The sequence below is a fragment of the Rhamphochromis longiceps genome, linkage group LG23, assembly GCF_057381845.1.
Source record: "Rhamphochromis longiceps isolate RC_006_pf linkage group LG23, R_longiceps_female_GT1.1, whole genome shotgun sequence".
Taxonomy (NCBI): domain Eukaryota; kingdom Metazoa; phylum Chordata; class Actinopteri; order Cichliformes; family Cichlidae; genus Rhamphochromis; species Rhamphochromis longiceps.
The window spans coordinates 43553904-43572544 of NC_140578.1; the positions used below are offsets into that span (position 1 = coordinate 43553904).

At 43.2% G+C, this 18641-nt stretch overlaps 3 protein-coding genes across 3 annotated transcripts in view; all 3 read left to right on the forward strand.

Moving 5' to 3' along the window:
* Nucleotides 1-18641, forward strand: part of LOC146642763 (NACHT, LRR and PYD domains-containing protein 3-like) — a 197216-nt gene that overhangs the window by 19239 nt on the left and 159336 nt on the right. The window lies entirely within an intron of this gene.
* The window catches only part of LOC146642764 (protein NLRC3-like), a 50570-nt gene that overhangs the window by 17919 nt on the left and 14010 nt on the right, over nt 1-18641 (forward strand). The gene's annotated exons all lie outside the window — the stretch shown is intronic.
* LOC146642765 (ribonuclease inhibitor-like) lies at nt 13-18220 on the forward strand. Its single transcript, XM_085398048.1, has 4 exons — nt 13-56; nt 815-988; nt 10843-11019; nt 17941-18220. Exons 1-4 carry the CDS (start codon nt 13-15, stop codon nt 18134-18136), a joined length of 591 nt encoding a protein of 196 aa, XP_085254174.1. The 3' UTR covers nt 18137-18220.

Consider the following 18641-nt stretch of genomic DNA (forward strand, 5'->3'; position numbering starts at 1 on the left):
AAAGAGGCGGAGATGAAGCAGAAGTTTAGCTCTAGAGAGGAGCTGTGTCTGTGTGGGTGGGGCTCAGGCAGCTCCGCCCACACAGTGACAGTGAAGCAGGTGAAGAGTAATAAATGAAGACAGCAGACAGGATTTGATAAGCTGATGTACAAACATGTAGAATGATGGTGGCAGCTACAGAAACAGGTCCATACAGACTGAAGCGTGTCTCAGTCTGAATGTACACTGCTGTTATAAGAGCTGTGGAAACTCAGGTCAAAAGGACGTAACCACACTGCTGACAGTTCCAGGACATTCACAGAGTTACAGCATCATTTGTGACCATAAAGACAGAAAGCTCATCCAAATCCTGGGATTAAAAGTCTGTCCTGGTGGTGTCCAGTCAAACACGTCTCTGTGAAAGCTTCAATCCAACAGGCTCCAAAGTCCTTCTGCTCATTTCCTCGCCGGGTTCTTGATGCTCCTGTACCATCTCTCTGTCATCCTCCTCGCTCCCTCTTTGCACTCACAGTCTTTGTGCATCATTAACACTCACATGAGGAAAACCAAAGTTTTACTGGGCAGAAGATGATCATCAGTGACTCTGTCTTTAAAACACTCTTGTTAGAAATGTACGACTTTAATGTGAAACATTCAGAGTTTTTTCTCTTGTTGTGTTTGTTTGAAGCTGCTTCCTGTTGGCTTCAGCTGTTTGGAGTTTCCATTTTCTAAACTTCTACATTCTGAACCTTCTTCAGCTCTGAACAGATGATGAAACACTGAATGATTTCAAGCTCTTTGTCTAATAAACTTACATCTTTCATTCTCTATACAGATTGGAGAGCTGTGATTTGTCAGAGATCAGCTGTGATTATCTGGAAGCAGTGCTGAAGCTCAACCCTTCGTATCCCAGAGAGGTGGACCTGAGCTACCACAAGCTTCAGGATTCAGGAGTGAAGCAGCTGTGTGTTCTTCTGGAGAATCCACAACATCAAATTGAAACTCTGAGGTCAGTCTCCACGTTTTAGTTGTGCTGACACTGTCGATCTGTGGAACTAAAACCTTTATACAGGAAGTCTGGTTCAGCTCTTTGTAGACCTTCTAATCTCTGATGCTCTGAGTCTTACTCAGTAGATGATGCAGAGTTGTGAAGCCGATGTGGGTGAGGACACTCGCCCAGCTCTAACTACTTTGACGTCCAGGCGGCTTCCCTGCTTGTCCTGATACAAACAAACCTGAGTAACCTTGCAGGTCAGATCTCATCAGTCACACCTGTTATGGCAGCTCTCCTCTAGATTGTAGTTCTTGTTAACCTGGGATGGTTTTAGAAGCCTGGACCACAGACTGCAAGGGAAGATATTACTGGGAAAGGCCAAAGCAACCTATTAGACCCATTAAACACTAACATAGATGAATACTCAGATTTAAACCTTTATTGTTTCACAAAGGGTTAAAAAGGGAACGTCCACAGTTTAGACTGCAGCAGATTTTATTAAAGCAGTTTGACAGGAGCAAAGCAAAAACACAAAGAATAAGTGTTTCACATATTAATACATATAACATAATAATAAAAGAAAAGCAAAATAATGATACAAAAGAATGAAAAAGTTGTCCAGAGCAGCAGGATGTCTGAGGTCTGCAGAAACACAAAAACACAGCAGCTAAAAATAGTTGTTGAAAGAAAACGAGGTGGGAGCTGCTGATTCCTGAGCTTTGATACTGGATTAGCTTCAGTAGTTATTCCCATCACTGCTGTAGGAGCTACATTTAGTCACAGCTGATTGTCTCCTTTGACCAATCAGAAGACTACTGTTGTAAAAACAAGCAGACAAAGAACCAATGAGAGTGAAGAACAGGATAAAGAGCTCGTGTGATGGAGGCAAAGCAATAATCAGCAGACTGTAGCAGTTTCTATCTGGATGAAAGTAGAAGGAGCTCAGCGGAGCTCAGTCCCATATCTTTGGTTAGAAACAACATCAGTGATTTCCTGCTGCTTGAGATGATTCCAGCAGCTCTCATTCCAGCAGCTGATGAGAGAAACAGCTGATGGCTCACAGCTCGTGCACTGTTGGATCTCCAGATGTTCACGCTGCTGAAGTCTGTGAAGAAACTGTGGTCCACGTAGTTCACACGGCCTCAGATTGGACCGAGCTCCCTGGATCACTGCAGCATCCTCAGCTGGTACATGGACGTCTCTGCTCCTCAGTCTTGGAGCCCCTGCAGGTCCGTCCACACCACCAGGGTCTTCTCACTCACCTTTCCTTTGTCCTCGTCCTTCATCGGCCGTGCTGTGTCTTTGTTCCTGCGGTGTTGTTCCCACGATGCAGCGCTGATGTTCCCTCCTTGAATGCACAACAAGTACGGTGCTGGTCTTACTCGGGTGGAGCAGAGACAGATTGAAGTCTTTCAGGCTTTAGTGCCGACTTCCCTGACAGAGGCTGGACTCCATGGTCTGCACAGGAGGCTTCTACACTGTGTGGAGGTGACTCCTGGACTTGAAGACAGGCTGCAGGTACATGTGTGATGAAGAGGAGCTACAGCAGTGTGATGGAGCTGCAGGTGTGAAGGAAGTCCTGCTGTCCTGTCCCACCCTCATCTTTGCTTCCTCTGTCTTCTCTGGACTTGTCCTCCTGTTTCAGAAACAGCACTGCTTCATGCCGAGGGTGGACGGGAGCGTTGGCTCTGATTCTTTTACCGTCCACCACAAGGAGACACTGATGCTGACCTCCTGATTCATCTGCATGTGTTCTGCTTCACACTGCTCACCTCCACCAAAGACTTCACAAACATCTTCTTTCTTTGAGTCCAGTTTGTCCCACAAACACTTCCAAATCTCCTCCTCTGAGATTCTGCAGCTTCTTGCAGTGTGACTCAGCTGACTTCTGACAGACCACAGACTGGCACAGCATCCACATGTGTCTCCTTTCAAACAGGCTCTTGATGTTTCCTCCCACATCATTCTGGCCTCTCAGTCTCCTTTGTTCTCCAGCTCTGTAGCTCCAGCTGGTGAAGCTTCAGTTTTCCATGTTGGTAACAGTAAACTACAGCCTCTGCTGTCAGCTGGGTAACTAAACAGAGCTGCAGCACGTCTCTGCGGTGGTGCTACATCCAGCCTGCAGACGGCCGTCTACATGTTGTAGTGGTTTACAGTCACCAGGGGGCGCTGTCCCAGCCATGCAGGCAGTGGGCTGCTCTGCTTGTGCTGTTGTTGGTGAAGCTGAAGTGAAAGCGAGAGTTAAAACCCTGAACAGTGTCCACTGAGCTTCTCATGCTATTCTCATGCTCAAAGAAGTTTAACAGGAAGGACGACTCGTCCATCAGGCGTCCAGCTGTCCGTGACCGTGTCCACAGCAGAGTGTGACCGAGGCTTCATGCTAACACGCACACATGAAGCTAATACCACCACGAGCAGCTGCTCAGTGGATTTGGAGGACAAATGTCTGCAGCTTCTCACAGGCAGTATGCAGAATGTGGATCTCCACAAAGACTGTGGAGAGCTCGTCCCACACTCTAAATCCACACTTGTCTGCACAAAACTTCTCACACGTTCCCGTCACAAGTGTCTTCTAAGTGAAGCTACCAGGTTCAGGTCCAGCTTGTTTATCTGGAGCTGCAGGAGATGATCCATCCTCACAAAGCAACACAGCAGATATGCAAACACACAACACAACCAAAGGATTCTCTATGCATGTCTGTGGCTGATGCTGCTGGAACGAAGCTGTTTGAAACCTTGTTGTTCTGCACTTTGGGACCAGAAGAGGAAACTGAAGCTCTGTGCAGAGGGTCCAATGGAAGCAGCCAAGCGCTGTAAGTGTCTGCTGTACAGGGATGCTGGTTCAGCTGTGGCTCAGTTTCACAGTGTGACTCAATAAAAGCAGCAGGAAATCAAAGCTTGATGCTTTCATCAGTGTGGAAATAAGAAAGTTTCCTGTGACAGACGCTGGAGCTCTTTCACTCTCAGCTTCACAGTTTCAGCTTCAAACTTCTTCCAACATGTTTCTAACACGGCCACATTCCACCTTAATGGAGCTGATATCTTGTGCATCAGCACATTTTCTAAAGGCAGCGATCACATCTTTAGTTTTGGATGTTTAACTGCAGATTGTTTATGTGTTTATAGCACATTAATTACAGCAGCAGCGTTGACCACAGTGCTGTACAAGAATCCAAAATAACGATTAAAATAACTCCTAATATTAATATCACACATCAAATATCAAATAACTCTCATGCTGTATTAAAAGCCAGTGAATACAAATGTGTTTTAAGAGCAGATTTACAGAGACTGACAGCAGGAGCTGGGGCTGTTCGATAGAACGATGTATATATGATGACCATATGAAAACGTCTATCGTTTCATATCACGCTCTTTGTTTCCTGCTTATGTGTTTGTGTTTTCCAGATAAAGCTTTCAAAATAAATCTGAAGATCCTGTTGAGAGTTTTCAAAATAAACACAATACAGTACTGCGGTCGCTCGTTTATCGAGTTACGTTCTAAAAATAAGTCTCAGAATGAAGTAGCAGCTTTATGTTTTACAAGTATTATAGAAGTTTTAAGGCAGTTAAACCCTCACTGCACACTTTCTACACTTTTCTCAGACAGGCATGAACATTTTCACACTTTTCTCTCTTATTTAAACAAAGTTCAAACCGTCATAGAAAAATAAGTTCATTATTAAAGAATGAAAGCAAAGTGTTTCTGAAACGTGTCAAATCAGCCTTTGCTGGCATTAAATGAGCTTCTGTGTGAGGAGCACTCGTCCATGGCCTGGGCTCCTCGCTGTCAGGTAAAGTTTCATAAAGCTTTTGAGTTTTTATGCAGATAATGTTGGTGTCCAGTAGGGCTGCCACGATTAGTCGACTAGTCACGATTACGTCGACTATCAAAATCGTCGATGACTGATTTAATAGTCGACGTGACGTTTGAAGCTTTGTAAGATCACAAAAGACGCAGGAATAAGTAGTAGGATTTAAGAGTGTAATAACGGACTGAAATAGAAGATGGCAGCACTGCATGTACAAGGATGCCAGCTGCTGTTAAACCCCGAAGAAGAAGAAGAAGCTGTGTCCCAGAATTCATAGCGCAGCCCAGCTCAGTTTTCAACAATGGCGGCAGCTAGTTAGTTTTAATATTACTCTTATTATTCTTTCTGGGTCACAAAATAAACGTTTAACATATTTTCAGGCGAGAATGTAGCTGTATAAACCTCAAATATCTGCTCAGTTTATCAAGACACCACATATTTTCAAAAGCGCTCCGACGTTTTCGGAAATGTCTGTTACCCACTAGCTCGATGGCTAGCCACTAGGCTCACTAGAGCCCGTGAGAGCACCGGACTCCCGGCAAATCGTTTTCAAACCCATCGCGGTCTTTCACTACTCAGGTTAAACATATATAAGTCACTTGATAACTTAAAAATGTTATTGTTTGGGTTTTTTAGTATTTTATTTGTTCCTGAGTAAATCGGTTTGGCTGAGATTAAAGTTATAGTTTTTACACAGCTGAATAAATGTCAAGCAGACAGCTGATTATCAGAAGTGTGAGATGCTGGAGAATATACTCCGGTGTCCTGTTATATTTTAGATAGCAAGGAGTTTATTAAACTTCACCGAAACAATCTGCAAATTTCATTAAAATTTAATAAACTATCATCTTGTCTTTATTTTTAGTTAGCACATACCTTAAACACTTCAAGCTGTAAGCTAATGATAGTTATATAAGAGCAGATGCATGCTGGTGCAATAATCTATATGTTTTACGTCCAATGGATGATGATCTGATTAGTCGACTAATTGCAAAAATAATCGGTGACTAGTCGACTATCAAAATAATCGTTTGTGGCAGCCCTTGTGTCCAGCACGATGTTCTTTTTCCTGCGGTCACTGAGCCACAAAGCCAAAGCTGACTCCATCCTTACGATGTTCTTGTTGTGGACAGTTACAACCTTTTTGCCTCCTTGTTGAAACGATGATGGTCAGCATCTTCCTCTGCCTTTGGCTGCTACCACAGGTGCAAAACGTCTCGTCATCATTGTTGTTTGTTGGCGACAAAACGTACAAACATACATCAAAATCGTCGACGACTGATTTAATAGTCGACGCGTCGTTTGAAGCTTTGTAAGATCACAAAAGACGCAGGAATAAGTAGTAGGATTTAAGAGTGTAATAACGGACTGAAACAGAAGATGGCAGCACTGCATGTACAAGGATGCCAGCTGCCGTTAAACCCCAAAGAAGAAGAAGAAGAAGCTGTGTCCCAGAATTCATAGCGCAGCCTAGTTCAGTTTCCAACAATGGCGGCAGCTAGTTAGTTTTAATATTACTCTTATTATTCTTTCTGGGTCACAAAATAAACGTTTAACATATTTTCAGGCGAGAATGTAGCTGTGTAAACCTCAAATATCTGCTCAGTTTATCAAGACACCACATATTTTCAAAAGCGCTCCGACGTTTTCGGAAATGTCTGTTACCCACTAGCTCGATGGCTAGCCACTAGGCTCACTAGAGCCCGTGAGAACACCGGACTCCCGACAAATCGTTTTCAAACCCACCGCTGTCTTTTGCTACTCAGGTTAAACATATACAAGTCACTTAGATAACTTAAAAATGTTATTGTTTGGCTTTTTTTAGTATTTTATTTGTTCCTGAGTAAATCGGTTTGGCTGAGATTAAAGTTATAGTTTTTACACAGCTGAATAAACGTCAAGCAGACAGCTGATTATCAGAAGTGTGAGATGCTGGAGAATATACTCCGGTGTCCTGTTATATTTTAGATAGCAAGGAGTTTATTAAACTTCACCGAAACAATCTGCAAATTTCATTAAAATTTAATAAACTATCATCTTGTCTTTATTTTTAGTTAGCACATACCTTACACACTTCAAGCTGTAAGCTAATGATGGTTATATAAGAGCAGATGCATGCTTGTGCAGTAAGCTGTATGTTTTATGTCCAATGGATGATGATCTGATTAGTCGACTAATCGCAAAAATAATCGATGACTAATCGACTATCAAAATAATCGTTTGTGGCAGCCCTAAGTGCAGCACTGCAGAGTCACACTGCTGTAAATTTGAACACATTCTGTACTGTACAGGAGACACGGCACAAGATTGGCTGATGATGGTCTACAGCCAATCAGGACGCAGAACACAACGCGCTGTACAAAACAAAAGCATGCGAAATTGCACAAAAAAGATCAGCGAAACAGCGAGGCCGCCAAAGGTGAACTGTGTTACAGCGAGGGACCAGCGTATATGTGGTTGTTGGGACGATAAATGTCTTTGAGCTTGTGTCAGAAGACGAGCTGCAGCTTTCTGGACCAGCTGCAGTCTTGCCAGGCAGGTCCCACTAACTCCAACATATAAGGAGTTACAATAATCCAGCTGGGACGTCATGAAAACGTGGATCGCCCGTTCAAGGTTTTTAAAAGATATAAATGATCTCACCTTAGATAAAAGCCTCAGTTTGAAGAAAGACCGCTGTACAACTGAGCTCAGCTGTTTTTCAAATTGCCGTCAAATATAAGCCCCAAATGTAATAATGCGATTTAATAAAAGAGCTGAACCAGTCTAATAGAGCGCCCTTGATGCCGCCATGCTCCAATGGTGAGGTCAAGATGCTGTGGTCAAGGCAGCGGTCAGATCCAAAAGCACAGCGGAGTCTCCTGATCAGTGGCTGATAAAAGATCATTAAGAACTTTTCAAAGTGCAGTTTCAGTGCTGTGAAGAGCTTTAAAACCAGACTGAAACCTTTACAACAGATTGCAGCTGAACAAATATAATCTTTTACAAAATCTTCGACAGGAAGGGAAGCTTTGAAATAGGCCTGAAGTTTGAGCAGACAGAGGATCCAGATCAGGTTTTTAGTACAGGCTGTACAACAGCATGTTTAAAACAGGCTGTACAACACCTGAACTAAGACTGCTGTTAAAAATCGCTAAGATGTCGGAACCGACAACCTTTAAAATCTTTTTAAACACGTGTTGGAACAACTTCATTTGGACAAGATGATGTCTTTATAGCATCACATCGTTCCTCCACCTGATCAAACCACACAGGCTCAAACTGATCAAAAACAGCTGAGCAGGTGAATATTTTAGCCCCGGTGCGATCTCGGGCGAGAGTATCGATGATGGCCAAAGGGCAGCGTCCAGCTCTACGGCCGCTGAAGAGCAGACTCAACAGACGCGCGTGATGTGGATCCTACTGCTCTAAAACTGGAGCTTCTTCAATCCATTAAAGAGGACATTAGTACGCTGTTAAAAGAAGAACTCAGAAATGCATTGAAAGAAGATTTTGACAATATAAGGGCTGACGTGCAAGGACTGAGAAATGAGATCGCTAACAGCATGGCGGCGACGTGCGGCGAAGTTGATGGAGTAAAGGTTACAGTGAAAGAAGCTGAGGATGGGCTGTCAATGTGGAGCGATGAGGTGACCACCCTGCAGTCTACAGTAGAGAGTATGAAGGAGGAGCTGTCTGACCTGAAGGATAAATGTGATGAAGGCAGGAAGCGGAGAGCTAACATCCACATCATAGGGATCCCAGAGGGCCTGGACTCGAGCTCCTCCACGGCCGTATCCGTGCTACTACGTGAAGTGCTGGGTATGGATAAAGACGTTATTGTCGACCGCTCACACAGGAGCCCTATCCTGAGAAAGCCAGCTGGTAACCCGCACGCCGTCATAGCCGAGCGTCACTACTACCAGGATTGTGTGGCTACGCCGTGCCAGGGCCCAAGCCCCGCTTGAGTTTAACGGACAACCTATTGCAATATTACGACTGGGCGATATGACCCAAAGTTCATATCTCGATATTCTTTAGCTGGATGGCGATATACGATAAATATCTCGATATTTTTAAAGCCAGAAAGTACGAACAAAAAGAGAGTTCTTAGTCAAAGCTGTGTCCCAAATCTCACACAGGCACATTTATTAACATACAGCGTAGATGTACATGAAACAATTACTCAGGAATAAATGATCAGCATTTATTAAATAATAATGCTCCATAAATAAAAGAAAACAATGTTGTGTTTGTGCATAACAAAAAGCTCACAATCGTGCAGTCAAAATGTAAACAGACGCTGAGCATAATAACAAGCAGCTGCTCTGTTCCCAGGTTCTACTGCGTGACTGACAGCCTGGAGTTTGAAACCCTCTTTGTAACCGTGTCTCTTACAGGTGCCATTTATGGTCCTTATACACACTCAATACAGTAATATTACGTTGAAGCAGAGTACGTATCACTCCGCGAGGCTGCTCGTAGCTGTAATGCTCCAACAATCCATCAAGCGGTGCGGCCTCGTAGCTGAGCAAAGTCGTACCAAAACATCTTTTGAAAGGTTTCTGAGCGCCGTGTAGCACATAAAATCGGTTCGAGGTCAGTAAGCACAACCAGAATTCATCCATAAGGCGCACTGTCGATTTATGAGAAAATTACAGGATTTTAAGTGCAGAAAATATAGTTTATGGTTTTCCTTTGATCTTAGCAAATATCTACGCCTCTAATTGGGACGATCACAGATTTTTCACTAATGTCTTTGCGCGGCTCCCCAATATGTCATCACACAATATCATCTTTGAGGGAGACCTAAACTGCTCATTATCTGCTATGGACCACAGTTCACACAAAAGTACACTTAGTCCAAAGTCATCATGCGTCATTCAGAGCTTTCTTGATAATTATGGGCTGGCTGATGTATGGAGATTTCATAATCCTGCTTCACATCAATACTCTTTTTTTCTAATGTCCATAAAACATATATTTGTATAGAAAAACGTCTCCCTTTAGTTACAGAATGTGATTATAAGACTCTGGTGATTTCTCCTCTTGTTTTTTCAATGTGTATTCCTGATGCCTGCTCCAACTATCAGCCATGGAGATTCAACTCAGTATTGTTAGCAGATGAAGAGTTTGTCAGTTACAAAAGGTCTCAAAGAGATTTTTTTTCTATTAATCAGACCCCAGAGATGTCATCATCAGTCATTTGGGAATCTCTAAAAGCATCTGAGAGGCCAAATAATTTCATTTTGTGCCAAACAAAGTGCAACACTGAAAGAACATCATCCATAAATATTGAGTAAGAACTGGACTCTCATACAGCGAGACTCAAATGCCTTTAAACATCAGCTTATCCTGCTGATCCAAGTCCAACACTGACTTTGTAAAAACATGTTTGTCAATCATTTTGTTTGGTTTCTGAGGAAAATGATTCAATAAGTTGCTGCTAATACACAACATTTCATCATATTTCCTCATAACCCTCTTTTGTCTGACCATTTGATCCCATTTGAATTTGCAATAAAGGATCCACAGAGTTTGGTGACAATAATGACAGTAGATGTTTGTGTGAAAGTGCTGGAAGCAAATGAGTGTGTGATGTTCTTTCAGTGTTGCACTTTGTAGACGCTCCCTGAGCACTGGTCTCACAGCCAGCTGCACATAGAGACCAGTGTTGTTAGTCCAGGTCAGAAGATGACTTGTTGGAATGAAAATGAGCTTGTAGTTTGTCTGCTTTAATAATGTGACTGGAAAAAGGTGTTGGACTTCAAATATGTCCATTTCTTTCACACTTCACCTTTAAAAGTGAAGCCATGTGGTTCCTGGAAGGAAAAACACGACTTTTTCAAGTCTTTGTCCTGTTTTTATGAGAAATGTACGACTTTAATGTGAAACATTCAGAGTTTTTTCTCTTGTTGTGTTTGTTTGAAGCTGCTTCCTGTTGGCTTCAGCTGTTTGGAGTTTCCATTTTCTAAACTTCTACATTCTGAACCTTCTTCAGCTATGAACAGATGATGAAACACTGAATGATTTCAAGCACTTTGTCTAATAAACTTACATCTTTCATTCTTTATACAGATTGGAGCGCTGTGGTTTGTCAGAGATCAGCTGTGATTATCTGGCAGCAGCACTGAAGTCCAACCCCTCCCATCTGAGACAGCTGGACCTGAGCTCCAACAACAAGCTGCAGGATCCAGGAGTGAAGCATCTGTGTGGTTTCCTGGAGAGTCCAGGATGTAAACTTGAAACTCTGAGGTCAGTCAGCATGTTTTAGTTGTGCTGAGATGAATATGATGTGAAAGTTGTGCTGACACTAAACTGCAGACATCAGGCTGATATTATACTGATCCACACTGAGGATCTTCATGGTAAAGTCTGTTTTCTTCTTCTCTGGTTTAGTCCATTGACTGCAGCAGAACAATGTTCACATTTCAAACAGTGATACTCAACGTATGGCCCGCGGCCCACACGCGGCCTGCCCACCTTTCCTGATTCAGAGAGAGGGGACCCTGATTAACTGTGTAGCTTCTTCCTCACAGTTCTAAGTATCAGACACAACAATGAATAATCCACAGCTGACGGTCTTTAGCAGGTCAAAGGTCACGGCACACAGCAGACAGTCAGAAATATTCTAACTCTGATCATTTATCAGTTGTGACACTGTGAGACTTGATCAGAGGTGTGATCATCACAGCAGAGGCCTTTGTGTCAAAGTCACTGAGGATCAAACAGAAACACATGAAGCAGATTTCACGGCACACAGCACTCTGTGAAACAGTTTGGAGCAGGAATTCTTGCACATTTACAAACTGACACTGCTGCACGGCATGCTGGGTAATGCTAGCTGCTCAGGTATGGGCGTGCTAACAGCTGTGAGGCTCCGTGGCTGCAGAACACTGAAGAAGAGAAAAGAGAGGTGGAGGATGAAGAAAAGAGGCAGAGATGAAGCAGACGTTTAGTTCCAGAGAGAAGCTGTGTCTGTGTGGGCGGGGCTCAGACAGCTCCGCCCACTCAGTTTGTTCCCTCCTGATTCATCTGCATGTGTTCTGCTTCACACTGCTCACCTCCACCAAAGACTTCACAAACATCTTCTTTCTTTGAGTCCAGTTTGTCCCACAAACACTTCCAAATCTCCTCCTCTGAGATTCTGCAGCTTCTTGCAGTGTGACTCAGCTGACTTCTGACAGACCACAGACTGGCACAGCATCCACATGTGTCTCCTTTCAAACAGGCTCTTGATGTTTCCTCCCACATCATTCTGGCCTCTCAGTCTCCTTTGTTCTCCAGCTCTGTAGCTCCAGCTGGTGAAGCTTCAGTTTTCCATGTTGGTAACAGTAAACTACAGCCTCTGCTGTCAGCTGGGTAACTAAACAGAGCTGCAGCACGTCTCTGCGGTGGTGCTACATCCAGCCTGCAGACGGCCGTCTACATGTTGTAGTGGTTTACAGTCACCAGGGGGCGCTGTCCCAGCCATGCAGGCAGTGGGCTGCTCTGCTTGTGCTGTTGTTGGTGAAGCTGAAGTGAAAGCGAGAGTTAAAACCCTGAACAGTGTCCACTGAGCTTCTCATGCTATTCTCATGCTCAAAGAAGTTTAACAGGAAGGACGACTCGTCCATCAGGCGTCCAGCTGTCCGTGACCGTGTCCACAGCAGAGTGTGACCGAGGCTTCATGCTAACACGCACACATGAAGCTAATACCACCACGAGCAGCTGCTCAGTGGATTTGGAGGACAAATGTCTGCAGCTTCTCACAGGCAGTATGCAGAATGTGGATCTCCACAAAGACTGTGGAGAGCTCGTCCCACACTCTAAATCCACACTTGTCTGCACAAAACTTCTCACACGTTCCCGTCACAAGTGTCTTCTAAGTGAAGCTACCAGGTTCAGGTCCAGCTTGTTTATCTGGAGCTGCAGGAGATGATCCATCCTCACAAAGCAACACAGACAGCAGATATGCAAACACACAACACAACCAAAGGATTCTCTATGCATGTCTGTGGCTGATGCTGCTGGAACGAAGCTGTTTGAAACCTTGTTGTTCTGCACTTTGGGACCAGAAGAGGAAACTGAAGCTCTGTGCAGAGGGTTCAATGGAAGCAGCCAAGCGCTGTAAGTGTCTGCTGTACAGGGATGCTGGTTCAGCTGTGGCTCAGTTTCACAGTGTGACTCAATAAAAGCAGCAGGAAATCAAAGCTTGATGCTTTCATCAGTGTGGAAATAAGAAAGTTTCCTGTGACAGACGCTGGAGCTCTTTCACTCTCAGCTTCACAGTTTCAGCTTCAAACTTCTTCCAACATGTTTCTAACACGGCCACATTCCACCTTAATGGAGCTGATATCTTGTGCATCAGCACATTTTCTAAAGGCAGCGATCACATCTTTAGTTTTGGATGTTTAACTGCAGATTGTTTATGTGTTTATAGCACATTAATTACAGCAGCAGCGTTGACCACAGTGCTGTACAAGAATCCAAAATAACTATTAAAATAACTCCTAATATTAATATCACACATCAAATATCAAATAACTCTCATGCTGTATTAAAAGCCAGTGAATACAAATGTGTTTTAAGAGCAGATTTACAGAGACTGACAGCAGGAGCTGGGGCTGTTCGATAGAACGATGTATATATGATGACCATATGAAAACGTCTATCGTTTCATATCACGCTCTTTGTTTCCTGCTTATGTGTTTGTGTTTTCCAGATAAAGCTTTCAAAATAAATCTGAAGATCCTGTTTAGAGTTTTCAAAATAAACACAATACAGTACTGCGGTCGCTCGTTTATCGAGTTACGTTCTAAAAATAAGTCTCAGAATGAAGTAGCAGCTTTATGTTTTACAAGTATTATAGAAGTTTTAAGGCAGTTAAACCCTCACTGCACACTTTCTACACTTTTCTCAGACAGGCATGGACATTTTCACACTTTTCTCTCTTGTTTAAACAAAGTTCAAACCTTCATAGAAAAATAAGTTCATTATTAAAGAGTGAAAGCAAAGTGTTTCTGAAATGTGTCAAATCAGCCTTTGCTGGCATTAAATGAGCTTGGTTCTGTGTGAGGAGCACTCGTCCATGGCCTGGGCTCCTCGCTGTCAGGTAAAGTTTCATAAAGCTTTTGAGTTTTTCTGCAGATAATGTTGGTGTCCAGCACGATGTTCTTTTTCCTGCGGTCACTGAGCCACAAAGCCAAAGCTGACTCCATCCTTACGATGTTCTTGTTGTGGACAGTTACAACCTTTTTGCCTCCTTGTTGAAACTATGATGGTCAGCATCTTCCTCTGCCTTTGGCTGCTACCACAGGTGCAAAACGTCTCGTCATCATTGTTGTTTGTTGGGACAAAACGTACAAACATACAGTGCAGCACTGCAGAGTCACACTGCTGTAAATTTGAACACATTCTGTACTGTACAGGAGACACGGCACGAGATTGGCTGACAATGGTCTACAGCCAATCAGGACGCAGAACACAATGCGCTGTAAAAAACAAAAACATGCAAAATTGCACAAAAAAGATCAGCGAAACAGCGAGGCCGCCAAAGGTGAACTGTGTTACAGCGAGGGACCAGCGTATATGTGGTTGTTGGGACGATAAATGTCTTTGAGCTTGTGTCAGAAGACGAGCTGCAGCTTTCTGGACCAGCTGCAGTCTTGCCAGGCAGGTCCCACTAACTCCAACATATAAGGAGTTACAATAATCCAGCTGGGACGTCATGAAAACGTGGATCGCCCGTTCAAGGTTTTTAAAAGATATAAATGATCTCACCTTAGATAAAAGCCTCAGTTTGAAGAAAGACCGCTGTACAACTGAGCTCAGCTGTTTTTCAAATTGCCGTCAAATATAAGCCCCAAATGTAATAATGCGATTTAATAAAAGAGCTGAACCAGTCTAATAGAGCGCCCTTGATGCCACCATGCTCCAATGGTGAGGTCAAGATGCTGTGGTCAAGGCAGCGGTCAGATCCAAAAGCACAGCTGAGTCTCCTGATCAGTGGCTGATAAAAGATCATTAAGAACTTTCCAAAGTGCAGTTTCAGTGCTGTGAAGAGCTTTAAAACCAGACTGAAACCTTTACAACAGATTGCAGCTGAACAAATATAATCTTTTACAAAATCTTCGACAGGAAGGGAAGCTTTGAAATAGGCCTGAAGTTTGAGCAGACAGAGGATCCAGATCAGGTTTTTAGTACAGGCTGTACAACAGCATGTTTCAAACAGGCTGTACAACACCTGAACTAAGACTGCTGTTAAAAATCGCTAAGATGTCGGAACCGACAACCTTTAAAATCTTTTTAAACACGTGTTGGAACAACTTCATTTGGACAAGATGATGTCTTTATAGCATCACATCGTTCCTCCACCTGATCAAACCACACAGGCTCAAACTGATCAAAAACAGCTGAGCAGGTGAATATTTTAGCCCCGGTGCGATCTCGGGCGAGAGTATCGATGATGGCCAAAGGGCAGCGTCCAGCTCTACGGCCGCTGAAGAGCAGACTCAACAGACGCGCGTGATGTGGATCCTACTGCTCTAAAACTGGAGCTTCTTCAATCCATTAAAGAGGACATTAGTACGCTGTTAAAAGAAGAAGTCAGAAATGCATTGAAAGAAGATTTTGACAATATAAGGGCTGACGTGCAAGGACTGAGAAATGAGATCGCTAACAGCATGGCGGCGACGTGCGGCGAAGTTGATGGAGTAAAGGTTAGAGTGAAAGAAGCTGAGGATGGGCTGTCAATGTGGAGCGATGAGGTGACCACCCTGCAGTCTACAGTAGAGAGTATGAAGGAGGAGCTGTCTGACCTGAAGGATAAATGTGATGAAGGCAGGAAGCGAAGAGCTAACATCCACATCATAGGGATCCCAGAGGGCCTGGACTCGAGCTCCTCCACGGCCGTATCCGTGCTACTACGTGAAGTGCTGGGTATGGATAAAGACGTTATTGTCGACCGCTCACACAGGAGCCCTATCCTGAGAAAGCCAGCTGGTAACCCGCACGCCGTCATAGCCGAGCGTCACTACTACCAGGATTGTGTGGCTACGCCGTGCCAGGGCCCAAGCCCCGCTTGAGTTTAATGGACAACCTATTGCAATATTACGACTGGGCGATATGACCCAAAGTTCATATCTCGATATTCTTTAGCTGGATGGCGATATACGATATACATCTCGATATTTTTGAAGCCAGAAAGTACGAACAAAAAGAGAGTTCTTAGTCAAAGCTGTGTCCCAAATCTCACACAGGCACATTTATTAACATACAGCGTAGATGTACATGAAACAGTTACTCAGAAATAAATGATCAGCATTTATTAAATAATAATGCTCCATAAATAAAAGAAAACTGTTGTTTTTGTGCATAACAAAAAGCTCACAATCGTGCAGTCAAAATGTAAACAGACGCTGAGCATAATAACAAGCAGCTGCTCTGTTCCCAGGTTCTACTGCGTGACTGACAGCCTGGAGTTTGAAACCCTCTTTGTAACCGTGTCTCTTACAGGTGCCATTTATGGTCCTTATACACACTCAATACAGTAATATTACGTTGAAGCAGAATACGTATCACTCCGCGAGGCTCCTCGTAGCTGTAATGCTCCAACAATCCATCAAGCGGTGCGGCCTCGTAGCTGAGCAAAGTCGTACCAAAACATCTTTTGAAAGGTTTCTGAGCGCCGTGTAGCACATAAAATCGGTTCGAGGTCAGTAAGCACAACCAGAATTCATCCATAAGCCGCACTGTCGATTTATGAGAAAATTACAGGATTTTAAGTGCAGAAAATATAGTTTATGGTTTTCCTTTGATCTTAGCAAATATCTACGCCTCTAATTGGGACGATCACAGATTTTTCACTAATGTCTTTGCGCGGCTCCCCAATATGTCATCACACAATATCATCTTTGAGGGAGACCTAAACTGCTCATTATCTGCTATGGACCACAGTTCACACAAAAGTACACTTAGTCCAAACTCAGCATGCGTCATTCAGAGCTTTCTTGATAATTATGGGCTGGCTGATGTATGGAGATTTCATAATCCTGCTTCACGTCAATACTCTTTTTTTTTCTAATGTCCATAAAACATATATTTGTATAGAAAAACGTCTCCCTTTAGTTACAGAATGTGATTATAAGACTCTGGTGATTTCTCCTCTTGTTTTTTCAATGTGTATTCCTGATGCCTGCTCCAACTATCAGCCATGGAGATTCAACTCAGTGTTGTTAGCAGATGAAGAGTTTGTCAGTTACAAAAGGTCTCAAAGAGATTTTTTTTCTATCAATCAGACCCCAGAGATGTCATCATCAGTCATTTGGGAATCTCTAAAAGCATCTGAGAGGCCAAATAATTTCATTTTGTGCCAAACAAAGTGCAACACTGAAAGAACATCATCCATAAATATTGAGTAAGAACTGGACTCTCATACAGCGAGACTCAAATGCCTTTAAACATCAGCTTATCCTGCTGATCCAAGTCCAACACTGAGTTTGTAAAAACATGTTTGTCAATCATTTTGTTTGGTTTCTGAGGAAAATGATTCAATAAGTTGCTGCTAATACACAACATTTCATCATATTTCCTCATAACCCTCTTTTGTCTGACCATTTGATCCCATTTGAATTTGCAATAAAGGATCCACAGAGTTTGGTGACAATAATGACAGTAGATGTTTGTGTGAAAGTGCTGGAAGCAAATGAGTGTGTGATGTTCTTTCAGTGTTGCACTTTGTAGACGCTCCCTGAGCACTGGTCTCACAGCCAGCTGCACATAGAGACCAGTGTTGTTAGTCCAGGTCAGAAGATGACTTGTTGGAATGAAAATGAGCTTGTAGTTTGTCTGCTTTAATAATGTGACTGGAAAAAGGTGTTGGACTTCAAATATGTCCATTTCTTTCACACTTCACCTTTAAAAGTGAAGCCATGTGGTTCCTGGAAGGAAAAACACGACTTTTTCAAGTCTTTGTCCTGTTTTTATGAGAAATGTACGACTTTAATGTGAAACATTCAGAGTTTTTTCTCTTGTTGTGTTTGTTTGAAGCTGCTTCCTGTTGGCTTCAGCTGTTTGGAGTTTCCATTTTCTAAACTTCTACATTCTGAACCTTCTTCAGCTCTGAACAGATGATGAAACACTGAATGATTTCAAGCACTTTGTCTAATAAACTTACATCTTTCATTCTTTATACAGATTGAAGGACTGTGGTTTGTCAGAGATCAGCTGTGATTATCTGGCAGCAGCACTGAAGTCCAACCCCTCCCATCTGAGAGAGCTGGACCTGAGCTCCAACAACAAGCTGCAGGATCCAGGAGTGAAGCATCTGTGTGGTTTCCTGGAGAGTCCAGGATGTAAACTTGAAACTCTGAGGTCAGTCAGCATGTTTTAGTTGTGCTGAGATGAATATGATGTGAAAGTTGTGCTGACACTAAACTGCAGACATCAGGCTGATATTATACTGATCCACACTGAGGATCTTCATGGTAAAGTCTGTTTTCTTCTTCTCTGGTTTAGTCCATTGACTGCAGCAGAACAATGTTCACATTTCAAACAGTGATACTCAACGTATGGCCCGCGGCCCACACGCGGCCTGCCCACCTTTCCTGATTCAGAGAGAGGGGACCCTGATTAACTGTGTAGCTTCTTCCTCACAGTTCTAAGCATCAGACACAACAATGAATAATCCACAGCTGACTGTCTTTAGAGGGTCAAAGGTCACGGCACACAGCAGACAGTCAGAAATATTCTAACTCTGATCATTTATCAGTTGTGACACTGTGAGACTTGATCAGAGGTGTGATCATCACAGCAGAGGCCTTTGTGTCAAAGTCACTGAGGATCAAACAGAAACACATGAAGCAGATTTTCCTCTTCTGGCTTTTTATAGCAGATAA